We start from the raw sequence: 14,847 nt of genomic DNA on the forward strand, positions 1-14,847 counted from the left end.
TACATATTATATTTATAGTATATAACTGAAACAATCTGATAAGGCAGTTCTAGATAATATTGGGGGAAAGAGATGGAATCTAAAAACAGCAGAAGTTAACATTTCAAAAGCTATGGTTTGGCATTTTCTGGAGTTGATTTGAGACTTGAATATATATAAATAGTCTTCAGAGTTACTAAAAATGTACGGAAATCACATAATTCCTTCAAAAATATTTCACACTAGCAATTTCACTTTCTATATCTATATATGTCTTGATGGTGAGTTGTGAAAACTATTTCTGATTGGCTTAGCTACAAATTATCGCTTCTGACACTAAGGTATGTTTGATCAATGGATGGTGAACCCGTTCCTTTAACTGCTTGACTGTCAATTTGCCATACATATAACTATCAAATTTCCAAATATACATCAACAACAATTTGAACAGAATGTAAAATGATTTTGAAAATAGAATCATACATAATGGTAACAGCAATGTAAAATAAATCTGTAATATAACAAACAATTCAAGCTTGGAATTCATAACAAAATATCTTGTTCTTTGGTATAAATATCATTAACATTTGTTCTGGCACCAATTTCTCCAAAATCTTTAAATCAAAATTTGCTGCAAAATCAAATTTAAGAAAAAATTCTATTTGAATTTTTTGAATTTTTTCACAGGAAAATTCTTTTATGGTATGTATTATGTCTGCTGCAGATTTCTTACTTGAAGCAAAAGTCACTTCAACCATCCTGACATTAAGTCACCAAGTCACTAAATGATACCTGAACATTCAGATAACAATAACACCAGATCTAAATACAGGTAGGCACAGATTATTGAGCAGCTAGATTCAGGATGTATCAATACGAATCATTCTCAGTTTAAAATTATCAGCTAAAACACAAGCAGCCTCATTGGCTCCACCACAATATTTGGAAGATGAAAATACAGTTAGTAATTTTCCTTGTTGTTGTACCTTAATAGAAAATAATGAAACATTTAAGTGCATTGGAAGTTCTTAGCCATTCTTCTCTGTGCCACTTTGAACAAATAAAGACAATGTTATTATGATTAAAATGCAAATCAGGATATTTCTTTTTTATTCTGTGAGTGACTTCACATGCAATCCATGATCTTACAAGTTGTTTTGCATCTATTGTTCTGGGTTATCTAATATTCAACCAATCAAAACATGTTATGTTTACAACAAGGATTTCTTTACTTATAGGAGGAATTGTTGGATATTCAGCGTAAAATATTGACTTCTGTTAACAAACCATTTTTAACAGTGGTTTCAACTTCTGAACAAAATTTGGACCTTAGGTTACAGCAAAACCAAAACTTGAATCTCCATTTTATGACCACTGTAAATTGTGAATTCTTACCTGAAACCCCGCCTCTTGAACTTCATGAGCTCTAATAACATGTGATAAACCATTTCTTTCTAAAAACTGGAACAATGCATCACAACTGAAAAAATTAGCTGTTCCTCTTCTGGTATTAAATACAAAACCTTCATTTTCTTTTAATTCATCTATAACTTCTGGTGTCATTTGGTCCAATCTAAAAATAAAAAGCTGACATATAATGCTGCATCTTTAACAGTCTGAATTAGTAATTCAATTCTACATAGCTAAAAAGATGTAGGCCTATTTCTAACTCTGAATTTGATTTTCTAAAAAGCAAAGGTCTTGGTCCAGACCTGACCGTTCCACTGAAGAGTTTAAATGGAAAAGCATGCCTGACCTAGACTACAAAATCTTCTGCACATATGCAAATAATTATTCTTGTCAGCCATTTTGACTCTTTGTGGACCTTTTCTACCTTTTTTTTTGGAGAGTGAATACTTGCTTTCATTTTAAAGTGGTCCTAGTAGGCACTCAAAAAACTGGTGTAAATAGCCATTTTTAGGTATCATATCATGCAAGGTTTGACTTTTCCTGACGAAATATAAGTGATATTAGTTTTGATGACATGAAATACATCTGTTATTCCACTTACCCAATTGGATCACTCCATAATATTTCCCAAGCCATAGTACTCTGTTTCTCTGGGTCTGGTAATGGTACAGGAACTTTATTTATAGCTTCTATAAAACCACCATGAGTAAGAGTACTGGGGATTCCACCATGCACACAAAATACCTACAAATATTCATATACATATGATATATTGCTATCAATGATTTCGGTCATTTTCAAACAAATATATTACAAATGTTTAAGGAATAACCATCTGGCTTTGATTGCATCTTTGAGATAGCCTTGACCTTCAGATTTTCGTGATCAGGTGCATTTGATTTTCTGTTCAGTATTAAGTAAGAACACTACTTGTGTTGTAAATCTGCTCCCATACATACTTATTTATTGCATCTCATTTCATTCTACATACCGGTAGTTATTTTTGTTTTGTCATAAATGGACAATCTTCATCAGATAAGGTTTAAGAATTACCTTGTCATCTACAGTAGCTGCTATTGGCATTGCATCAAAACAGTCATTTATAGCATCCCATATCTGTAGCCCCACAGAATCACCAAATTTATTATAACATTCACTGAAATTAAAATAAAAAATATCTATTACATTTAGTAATTTTCTATCTTATAATCTTGTAATCACCCTTGAAAGAGTAAAATAGTACCAACTCAATAAAATACTAATTAATGGTGCTTTCATACATGTTTATATGACCTAAGGAATATTCCCTTAAAGTTCTCAAATGGTACAGAATCATGAAATAATTTCAGTTTCGCTTCGAGGCAAATGAAAATACCTTTTGTGTCTGGATAATCCTAATAACAGAATTATTGTGACAGTTGGAAATCGAAATATCGCTGTCCAGGCAAAATTTCCCTCATTGTACCCTGCCCACATGGTGCAGAAAAGTAGGACGTAAATCTCAATAAATTGGTTCAGGTCTGACAAATTTCCAACTTAAAGTGGAACACTTTGGGACTTGATTTCGCTGCCGGATTGCAGTTTAGAGAGATGCCAGTTTATTGGGGTTTATCTACTATACATTATATATATAGTGATTCAACCTGGACTTTTAAAATGTACCAGTTTAAAGAGAAATCTGGTTTATAGAGTATTCAGTTTAGAGGGGTTTCACGGTACTTACTTTTTAAAGTGGAACATTTCTTGTACATGACGTAACTCGTGATTACCCCTCAATAAGAAAAATTTACCAGGTGCTAACAGTTTCTGAGCTAATAGATAAGCTACTACCTGTAGAAAAATACAAAAATATTTATTATGAATTATTTACAATCATTCAATACTGCCTCATTGGGCCTTAAAACAATGTAAATTGTTTGGGGATTGGGATAATAATTTTGCCAGCAGCATTAACCAACTCTTTTTGATTTCCTACTGTAAGATCTTTAATGTGCACAGTCTGTAGCACCTGCATCACTGAAAGGTGAAAATCCAAAGATATAATCTCTACCTCTGTTGGGATAGAACCATGGACCTAGCAAGTGCCTTACTTCTACTTCCTTTAAAATCTGAATAAGTGAATTATAAATATTCATACCTCCACACCATGATCACCTCTATCAACATAATCTCCTAGAAACAGAAATGATGCTGGTGTTAATATCGGACCCATTCTCCATAATGCTTTCTCAAAACTCACCAAATCACGAAAATTACCATGAATATCACCTGAAATACAAACAATATATATCTTTAATATCATAATCATAAATACTGTTTATTTCCATGTATCATGTGCATATTTTTACACCAAAAAGACCCCATATGGAAGGAGTGCACTTTATATACATTGATATACATATCCTTGCCTTTCACAGGCAACCAAGATTAGAACCCATAACCACAGTGTTATGTAAAGAATCTAATGCTCTAACCAAATTTAAGACAGTGCACTTTATATTCATTGATATACATATCCTTGCCTTTCACACAAAAGCAAGATTAGAACCCATAACCACCATGTCATGGAAACAATCTAATGCTTTAACCAAATGTACACCTTCAAGGCAATTTAGATTTGCATGAAAGTATCTATATGAATACATACCTAAAATATAAGATGGTGATTGTAACTTTAGTAATCTTGGCTCATTCATTAGCAGATCTTTAGCTTGTCTACATAAAGCTAGCAAACATTTAGCTAGCGCTGTCATATCAACTTGACCCCACGTAAACTGATCCTGAAATATCAGAATCGAATAAAATGAAATGAATGGAGTTTTACATCCTACTCTTCTGGACCTAAATGGGCTAATGAAGGCAGGCAGACAGAATTAACATGTCAATACATTGAACCAAAAAACTTAAAACTTTCCCTATTTTTATACCTTGTTGGAACATTTTTAATTCTTCCCAATACTTGATATACAATGTATATCATCACAATGTCAATCTATTACAAACTGTGTCTAATACCTTGACTACAATAGTAATCTTTCTTGTATCACGGAAGTTTGTAAATGCAGCTGTGTAATTGATTGCTATGATTGGCTTTATTCGTTAGTGTACAATCCAATCAAATCACTGCATTTCATGTAATACAAGAAAGATGAATATAGCAGTCAAGGTATAAGACACAGTTCATAACAACTTGGCATTATGAAGATGCATGTATGTAAATTTGGCACTTTAAAATGTTAAAACAATCCCACTCTAAGGCTAAACCATGAATACACATACACATCAATGTTCTATAGGCCATTTATAAGTTCTTGAGGTAGACTAAACTATGAAATGCAACTCTCGATTTCTGATCAAAGATAAATTCTCCTTACCTTTGGTAGAGCATTATTATCTCCCTTTAAACTTCTTTCAAAATATCGTAACCCTGTTAACATTTCATTAGGTTGAGATCTCTACAACAGATAACAATATAGTTACACTCAAATATAGGAAATGAAATTCCGCTGAAACTTATAGCCTGTTTACAATGACAAATGGTTGATGCTCTAAATTTGGTCCTAGTTTCCCGTTGTCAGTGATGCACACTGCCTGTAGTGGTCCATTTACAATAGCCTATAACTGGAAGTCGAACGTAATGTTTTCCACAGAAATATCAGAAGATATTTTGAGAAATGATGTCAATGTACCTGATTAAATGAATCTATGGAAGGCATTCGTTGAAATCGTGAAATATCTCCTTCTAAATGATGATCAGCACTACCACTAATAGCTGACGTACCTAGAAAATAAACATAGAGAAATTACTAACCAATATTAACATTTTCAAAAGATGCTATAGTATTGATGATAGCTTCTATTCTACATCATTTCTTTAGTATTTTGTGAAACATGGTGGTGAAAAGAGAATTATTATCATAAAGGTTCCAGCATGAACTATTTATAAATGGTGTAAAAACAGACATTTTGCATATCCAGCGATGTCCAGCCAAAGTTTACAGTCTTTCTTCTCAGGCAAAATTACCTTTTAAGATTAACTGAAGATGGCAATGTAGATTGTTGAAACGCAGTGTGTAATAAAACTAAGGAGTAGTATACCATAAAATTGTGTCCGTTGTTTAATGTGATCTCTACCCCTAAATGTCGCTTAAGGATTACCTTTAAAGATGGGTAGTTAAGCAAACTATTTGGTGTTTCTATTGAATTATCATGTATTCTTAATTATATCATTATGTTCTTCTTGCATATAATTAAGAGTTTTAACCAGTAATACACCTCCATGTATGTACAGTCATAAAAACATAAAAAAGACTTTTTGACCTTCTTGATCGGTCACTCATTGGAATTCTGCTGGTAATTCTCTTCTAATTTAGCTAATTATGAATTAATTATGGACATATAAGTATTAGCATTTTCCTGTTCATAATTGGAAATAAGGGAACCCATCTTTAAGATCTCTTTTGGGGCAGATTGACCTTCAAGGTTTTCGAAAAAGTCAAATATTTTCATTTGAAATGTTGCACAAACTAACCTTGTAAATCCCACAGTGCCATAATATCAGCTAAGGTACCAGTTCGACGTACTTTCACAGTATGGGTAGCTAGTTCATATTTAGGTAGAGCATTTTGTTTTGTTTGTGGTGGTCGACTGTTAGGTTGTTTAAATATAGCTGATGTATCTTCATCTATAAAAATTTTTATAGTATCATAAGATAGTATCATAACTTGCATAAGATAGTATCATAACATAGTATAACATAGATAACATAGTATCATAACATAGATAACATAGTATCATAACATAGATAACATAGTATCATAACATAGATAACATAGTATCATAACATAGTATCATAACTTATATAAGATAGTTTCATAACATAGATAACATAGTATCATAACATAGATAACATAGGAGTACACATAAACTAAGACAAGACTGAAAAAGATGACTTACTATCACTTTTAGCTTTTTTGGATTCTATTAGTTTAGGTCTACTTCTCTTAGTTGGTGGTTCTTCATCATGATTATTGACTGAATAAGCATCATAAAACCTACAAATGAATTATCTATTATTCTAAAATTAAGTTCATAAAGGGTACTTGAACTTAAAGGGACAGTTGTGCCATTTTGGGGGTTTGATTTTAGTCTTTGATATTTGTAAATAGTCTTCAGAAGTACTAGAAATATACTTTAAAAATACTTCAAACTAGGTATTTTACTCACTATTTCTATATATGTCTTTTCTATATATCACAGAGTATCTTTAATTGATGAGTCCTCATTTTAACATTCAAACGCAGATAATTCTGGACACACATTGATTTGAATGCTCAAATTTTTAAGCTGTGAATACCATCACTGATTAACTCAGCTAAAAAATTCCAGCCCTACCTATCCCTTTAAATGTGGCCATGGTGGCAGACATTCTTGGATAATTAAGCACAAATTTTTGTTCCATAAACTGGTAGAACTATTCAGAACAAAATGTTTTTATTTTAAAACTTCATGTTTAGATAGAAACATTTTTCGGCTAACTTCAGTTCTAACCTAATTTTTGAAAAGCCAATTGCCATCTTCTTAAGCTAAAATTCAGGCCATCTATTGAGGTTATTTTGTAAAAATAAAACATCAAAACTTACTCTTCGGTACCATTACTAATATTTTCAATACAGGAATGAGGTAAACGAAATAAAACTGAAGTACCACGAAATTTCAACTGGCCAACAGCATTTAAAAAATCAGCTATAGGTAATCTATCTTTAACATTTTCACCAAATACTCTAATAAAGGAAATAAGAAGTGTTTAAACAACCAAGTTTTCTGCAGCTAATTATCCTTACAACTATAGACACCCTTTTAATGCACATAGTCTGAGACACACAGTCATGAGCCTTGTTTTCTTATCATTCCATCTGAATGACTATGGTGGCACTTGATTGGAGAGTTCTGAACAAGTTCCGTCTGTTCCAATTCTGGTCTCATTTGCACGGTACAGAACCAGATTATGTCGTCATATTCAAAATTTTCCCTTCTATTCCTTTCTCCGCCATTTTGAAAAAATCAAGGACAAGAAAATGAAAAAACTTACTGGGCAGAAGTGACAGCATCATCATGTACAGCATCTGGTGTTAAGGGTAAATTTTTACTTTGTCTAATATCTTTGACTAATTTCCTATGATACATAATTACAATGGATATATAAACAATTTACAATTTTACCTCTCTCTTCGGATTTGTGCTTGTGAAATTGTGCAACACCATCCATTGTGCAATGTGGGAAATTTTTTTGCTGGGACAGTGGCATTTTCCTGCTCTCTTTTCAATTTCCAACTGCCTACTGATGTTTAATGTACACAGTTTATAGTCCAGAGGGCCCATTTATTCTTACATCCAAATAGACTTTTCATGTGCCTCTTCCATGCAAAAACCCCTATGACGGGATCAAACACCTGGTTTCTGTTTTTCAGAAAAGTGCTGGGACAAAAATTAATCATAAGCATGGGTATCATTTCTATACAAATGTAATTTTGCTGCAAGTATATTTCCTGATGTAAAATTCCACACATTTATCGTAAGATTACGAAAGAATTTTTTGAACAGGCCCTGAACCCTTAGTTAAAATAGTAAACATAGTAACCACTGAAAACTTACATAAATTCCTCAAACTGCAGAAAATTATCTAAATTTTTATCATAATACTTAAAGATATATCTACATCTCATTTCAGCTGGCATACCACCATGTTGAGTGGTGGGTTCCATAGCAGCTAAACCTAATAATACATCTTTATATGTTAAATATTTTCTTTTATGAAGATCAAAGGCCCTGAAATATACCAAGAAAAATATCATAAGCTATGTGGACTCTCTGTAAGATATCAGATCACTTATTTCTGAAAAATATTTATTAAAATATCAATAAAGTATCAAAATTTGATGCCCTATGGCTGGTTGGACAGGACCAAAAACTGACCCTAAACTCTTTGAAATCTTTCATTAAAGAATAAAATCATTCTCACATAGTATTAAGCTAAGATTCCATATACGCGTCATGCGGACATAAATGGCCCTTGTGGAACCGTCATGCGTCAAATATGATTCCATATGTGCGTTAAACGTATGCGTTATCTTTCTTTTGACTTGATGGTTGCTTTGGTGCATAAATTTATGCTGGAGCAAGATGAATTTTTTATTGCCAGGCTTGCTATGGAATGGTTGAAAATGAAAATGAAGAAGAAGAAACAAAGGAAGCATCGCTATTGGGTCCACAACATCCTACTTTTACGACGAGAACATGGTGTAATTGCGATCTATTATCGTAAAGATGAGGGTGTTTTTTCACTAACACTATGTATGAGTTTTTTAGAAGTTTGTGTCGAGTATGTTGATTTCCCCATCTTCGTTGTCAAAATATGGCAGAAAAAGACAGGGAATCCCCACAAAATACGTCACATTTGGGAGATCTCTGCACGGCAAGGCGTCCGGATGCGTCAAAAAACCTACACCAGGCGATTTTTTTTTTTACGCATGACGGAGACCATTTGACGGATACTGCTTCCGCATATATGGAATCATACCCTCTTAAACCAACCATTTCGATTTTTAACGCATGACGGATGACGGATCCGCATGACGCGTATATGGAATCTTAGCTTAACACTGATTTACAAGAAAAAAACATACCTAAAAATATCATCTATTTCATCCAATTTGGCACCTTTGGCTGCTAAATATCTTCTGAATACTGGTAAACACATCAGCTGAGCTGGGTGAGTTGTTTCCATAAACTCTTTATATAACATACCTTGTTCTAAAATATAATGAATAGAGCAATATGTCAGATTATGTTCTAGTACTTGTGTTCTGTGTAACTCGGTGCAGTAATAATGATTCATAACAAGGTGAAAAGTCACAGAAGACAAATTCTTAAAGATTAAAGAGAACCTCTTCGAACCATTTTAAAAACGAGACAAAATTTCCAGTGATCAATAAGAATCTTCTTCATAACTAGCTTGAATACAATTTGGTTAAAAATGATTATCCAGTCTATAAACTGTCATGGATGAATCAAAACCCTGGAATGAATGAATCAATTGCAATGATTGACTCTAAAAAAATGAATTATAAATAATAGCATAATGATTTTTTCTAATGCAACCCCAATGTCACTTTTAATAAAATTGAAAAAAGCTCATTCCAATTTAACCTTTTATCCATTTTTCAAACCTCCTCTGAAAAACTTGCTCGTGGTCATTATCTAATAATGAAACTTAAATCTTGAATCTAGAAATCAGCATTATCTGCCGTGACTTACCTTTTTTACCCAACTTAGAAGATTTGATCAAAGCTTCATGTGAAGTTATTTGTGATGTTTCTAATGATGTTATATCAATATAGTCTATTGTTGTCTCTGTTAGAGATGCCCATGATGCAGTACCTATATATAACAAATCAAACAATGATACATTTCCTGCAGGGCTACATAAATTTCTTTTGTGTTCAGTTGTAGTCAAATAATCAAGTTGAAAAGACGTGTCAACTGAAAGAGCTAGCCCAATTCCTACTGTTTTTTTTTAATCCTTTTCAGGATGTATATCAAGCATACAGTTTGTCTACAATTGAAAATACATGAGGGGGAAAAACAATTTAGTCTAGCTCGCCTTGCCTATAATAATGTCTACAGGGGAGTATGTTAAAAAAACAACTGTATAAGCAAAGAGAAATGGAGGTTAATTTTCAGATTTAAATTACCTTTATTTACATCTTTAAATTGCTGTATAAATTTCAATGGCTCAGGTCCTAATACACATGGCAAACTGCTTGTATCCATGTGATTCTGTACATCTTCTTCTGACATCCATACTGCACCGTCCTGTAAATATTGCACGAATTTGTCATTGTCTTTCATAAAAATTCCTTGTTCGAGCTTGTATTTCTTTCAAAAGGAATGTATCTACATTTTCCGTCATGGGCTGAAACGACTATTTGGAACCCACCCAAAATGCATTTTATTCGAATTACAATAAATTCAGATATATAATAAGCTTATTGGAAGTTGGGAGGTTGGTAGATGATAAGTTAACGTCTACTTCCAACAAAAGCTTATATCACAGACTAGATATCAAACTGTAAGTTCACATGATGAAAATTTATGGAAGCTGCTATAAGATTCCTGAATATGCATACAAATACTAAAAACTAACAATTTCATGAAATTGAACTTATTAGAAATATGACATTTTACCTTCTGTATGGTGGCAGTTGGTGCAGTTAAAAATGTAGCATTGACAATAGAAGAACTATTTGGTACTCTAGTAAAATGTGTTCTAATGACACCATTTAACAGAATACTTTTAATACCAGTACACTGAAAATACACATTATTCACATTCTTACCAAGGTATTGGTGGCATTTTGCAAAAACTGAATTACTTGTGGTCTTTTACAATGTAAGCTACATGCAAAGACTATTCTAAAGACTTCTCATACTTTACTTTAGCACACCAATTACTTCAACACAATGACCCATGTGTTTCTTTATCATAAATCATATCTAAATCATCTACTTTTAGAGCCAGTACGAGTGTTTTTCTCAAATGTAATATTAGGTTAAAGTAGAATGTATTGCCAAACATTTCATTTTTATAACTAGGATGTAAGGAAATAGCCTAGACCTAGACTTTTTGTGAAAAAACATTCTCTGATAACCACAAACACGTTTTTTTTTTTTAAATTGAACAGTAATTATTTGTAAAACAACAAAATAACTAATTCCAGACATCCAAGCATGAGAAAAAAATAGGCCTTTTAACAATTTTGAATTCTAGATCAGATCTTGCATTGCATCACATCACTACGGCATTAGGATTAGGATAAGGATATTACCTCTTCAGCCAATTTTAATGCAGCCGACTTCAGTGTTTCATTCTCATCTCTTGCTCGGCATGGAAGCCATAAACCTTTGGCGTCATCATTCACCAGTAAAAACCTTTCATTTCCAACATTTGGTATCAACAAACTAACATATTCTTTTGACGAAAAACTCATTTTTGTCGAATTTGCGATATATTTATATCTTTTAGTCAACTTCCTTTCACCATTCTTTTTCTGTCGATCACAAGCATGCTAACATAATCAAAGCATTCAACCTTCCAGATCTAAGTAAGAATAAGATTTGATGCTAATACAACTGTTAACAATTTCTGTGCAAATCAAAAGATGTAATGTAAGCCTAGTTCTAGCTCATTACTGGAAATCATAAAGACTTTGAGCTGTATTATATGGCCCCGATAAATCTAAGACTTGGGATATCTAGTTGCGTTGTAAACAATCGGTGTGGCCTAACTTAACCGTTGCTTGCTTCTTGTAGGGCATAGTATCATGGTCAAGGTCATATTTGGTGATGTTCAGCATGGCACAGAAAATAAAATACTACTAGACCTGTACAGTGCTGGTTTAACTTTGAGTTTGTTTCTTTTAAATTTTAACTATTATGTATAAGTGTTTAAAATGATATTTCCCATAAAAATTGTCTGTCTACTTGAAGACGATACGCTACGCTAAAATGTATGTCATGCAGCATTTACAATCATAACAAAAGCACGTGTAAAAAAGTATCGGAGTTGATGTCATACTGATCATATCGCAATCTTACTGAATTGTCTAATTGTCTTGTGTAAGCATTGTCCTGAATTCAGTTACATCTTGCCTATGACACAACCTTATTAGTTACTTTTCGGTAGACCTATTTGTAAACTAAAATTGCTACAAAAGCTGAACTCTAACTGTTATTTAGCAAAATGTAGGGGAAGGTTCTGTGCTTGTTTCACCCTCTTGTAATAGTCTGACAATGAGGTTAGAAAATGGACAGACCTGAGAGCATGATCTTGTGATTATCATTAAACTTTGAATAACTGTGTGTCATAGTTCTTGAATCAAAATTATTTACCAATGAATTGAAGGCTTCGCAAAGAAATTTTCACCAATCCATCTTGACTTTTAATTATGTACCTTACTCAGTTATGTTTGCTATTCTGAATGATGTGAAATATTTTTTAGTTGTAATTGTAGGTACTCATCAACCTATCTATAGAAACATTAAAATGACAACCAAGATATGTGAAGTATGTAAAGTAGGAGAATTTAAATATAAATGTCCACAGTGTTTACTGAAGTAGTAAGTGTAGCATTGGTATAAAATTGACAAATTGACTACACCTTATTAAGATTTCCAAGCGTGTGCAAAGCAATAACTAGTTAATCAAATTGATTCTTGAGCCAGTAGATTAATGACACCTTTTATTTATAAAAAGATCAGCTTGAAGTATCAGGGTTAGAAAAGACGACTTGTTCAATCCATAATGGAATTGATTTATCTAGTCTCCGAACCTTTTGAATAAATGTTTTTATTCATTATTTGTCAAGTTCTTATATTTTTTTTTTTTTTTCAGTTGTTCAGTTAAATGCTATAAAAGTCACAAAGGTGAGTAAACAATATTCCATCAACAAGTTGGTACTTAAGACTGGAATTCCAGGCTAATTATTCTGGCACAAGAATTTGGTGTTGTCAATTTCTGTTGCAATAAATATTTGTAGCTGTTCGCAAAAAAACAGTGTGGCAAACTGTGGCCTTGAATTTTATTATCTTCAGAAAGAAAGATTTGAGAAGAAACTGATATAGTTAAAGTGACTTTAAAGAATACAGTTATCAAGTGGCAGGCAGCATCATTCAAAAGATAAGTTTTGGTATCACTTTCACAATGAAAAGTGATGTAAATCTATTTCCAGTCTAAAAATGTATTTTTGTGAATAACCCTATAGAACTCAATTTTTTTTTCAAAGAAAAACTATTCTTTTTTTCCAGAAATATGTCAAAAACCTGATTCTAATATAAATGATAAAGAAACTACATCTTTAGCAATAGCAGGTTGGTAATCATACTTTTGGTCACCGTTTCAATAAAATTTGAATGTAGGCTACCTTGGGTACACTCAGTAATAACAACCATTCTCATTTGAAATGCTCATGTATTATTCATGAGAGTTGCTTTTAACTGTGTTTAAGAAGGGTATGTATTTAAATGACATTTGTGGATGTATTCTATCTGCAGGAAAGCTTTTTTTCTTAGTAAAAATGATTTTGTAAGAATACCTTGATGCCAACAACACCCCAACCTCCCTGCCACCCACCCCCACTCCACCCTTGAAATGGATTTGAAAAAGATAATCCAAAGTTCTGCTGCTGCCACTGGTGTATCTGGTTCAATTATAATAGCATTCATTTGTGGTTACAAGAAAATACGTCAATAATTCAAAGTGAAATTTGAAAAAACGACTGACTGGATATCAGAATGGAGCAAATATAAGCTATCAGTGTAATCGGTAGATTACAGACCAGAGAACGTCATCTTAAATCATATATATTAACATGCATCATTCCAATTTCAGAGAAGACAGAAGGTTTAAATGATATTCTGAGATTAGGAGAGGAAGAAACAGCAGATAGAGTTCCCTTAGAAAAACTTCAGATGTTAGGTAGAAATTTTAGAATATGTATTGTTCTTTGATGATTTTAGTCTCCCAAATTTGTTTAATAATCACCATCACACGTAGGAATTACATCTCATACATAGGAATACTTAATTTGGGTTTTTAAAAAGATCAAAGCAGGAAAGCACATGCATTTTTGACAAATAGAATCTTGCAATTTTTCCAGCTTTCCATAAATAAAAAAATAAAATAATATTTTAATAATTAAATTCTTGCATTTTGGCTATATTCAAACTTAATTTTCATTTTTATCATACATTTTGCTAGCAAAGCTGGTATTGCTTGCTCTTCTTAAACTTCTGATGCACATTTGTGAACTTGAAAGTTGTTAATACAACTCTCAAGTGTGAAGAATGCAAGACTTACTCCTTACAGTTGAACTATAATCTAATGCCTTACTGTATCTCAAATCTAGCAACCAATTATGTACTTAAATGTCAATGATGTTCTGTATATTTCAGAAAATTCATCGAATATGAAAGTTATTTTGGAGAATCCACATTTGAGAGCAATGATGGAAAATCTGTGCAATAGTGAACACGCTGAACAAGAAATGGCAAAAGCCATGATGGAGCCAATATTTACAGAATTTGCTGATGAATGTTTGAAAATTGTAGAAAATGATACATGATTCCAATTTAGCTATGAAATCTATAAGAACTTTCAAATCAAGATATTAAGTTTATAGTGTGATATAAGCCGAGTGCTCTGGATTTTGATATATTATGTGGATATGTGGTTTAAAGCCAAAATAAGACATTGTTATACAGATCTTGTAAAAATATGACTTAAAATCATGTCCATGTTCATATAGTTAATTAACTTTTTTCTATATGAGTTTTATTTTTTTTTTTTATTAAAAATGTGTACTATAGAACTATTTTGTTGATATATTTTATGGTTCAAAG

General features: G+C 32.3%; 2 protein-coding genes across 2 annotated transcripts; one reads left to right on the forward strand and one right to left on the reverse strand.

Annotated features, from left to right (window-relative positions):
- Positions 1-839: 839 nt before the first annotated feature.
- On the reverse strand, positions 840-9,286 carry LOTGIDRAFT_142980 (hypothetical protein; the record flags this gene model as incomplete). Its single annotated transcript, XM_009052888.1, has 13 exons — positions 840-965; positions 1,375-1,552; positions 1,991-2,133; positions 2,443-2,545; positions 3,113-3,219; positions 3,527-3,657; positions 4,037-4,169; positions 4,764-4,844; positions 5,079-5,154; positions 5,917-6,073; positions 7,314-7,420; positions 8,059-8,217; positions 9,075-9,286. The coding sequence occupies 13 exons, from the start codon at positions 9,284-9,286 to the stop codon at positions 840-842; spliced, it is 1,713 nt and encodes a 570-aa protein (XP_009051136.1).
- Positions 9,287-11,785: 2,499 nt separating this feature from the next.
- Positions 11,786-14,843, forward strand: LOTGIDRAFT_226635 (hypothetical protein). The gene is made up of 6 exons (XM_009052889.1): positions 11,786-11,856; positions 12,450-12,567; positions 12,842-12,873; positions 13,255-13,317; positions 13,838-13,924; positions 14,401-14,843. Exons 2-6 carry the CDS (start codon positions 12,494-12,496, stop codon positions 14,568-14,570), a joined length of 426 nt encoding a protein of 141 aa, XP_009051137.1. The 5' UTR covers positions 11,786-11,856; positions 12,450-12,493; the 3' UTR covers positions 14,571-14,843.
- Positions 14,844-14,847: the final 4 nt, after the last annotated feature.

Source organism: Lottia gigantea, assembly GCF_000327385.1.
Source record: "Lottia gigantea unplaced genomic scaffold LOTGIsca_190, whole genome shotgun sequence".
NCBI lineage: Eukaryota > Metazoa > Mollusca > Gastropoda > Lottiidae > Lottia > Lottia gigantea.

Coding starts and splice junctions, on each gene's coding strand:
- LOTGIDRAFT_226635 (XM_009052889.1), top strand. CDS start 12,494: ATGACAACCAAGATATGTGAAGTATGTAAAGTAGGAGAATTTAAATAT. Junction 13,318..13,837: donor TACATCTTTAGCAATAGCAG/GTTGGTAATCAT, acceptor TTCCAATTTCAG/AGAAGACAGAAGGTTTAAAT. Junction 13,925..14,400: donor AGAAAAACTTCAGATGTTAG/GTAGAAATTTTA, acceptor TGTATATTTCAG/AAAATTCATCGAATATGAAA.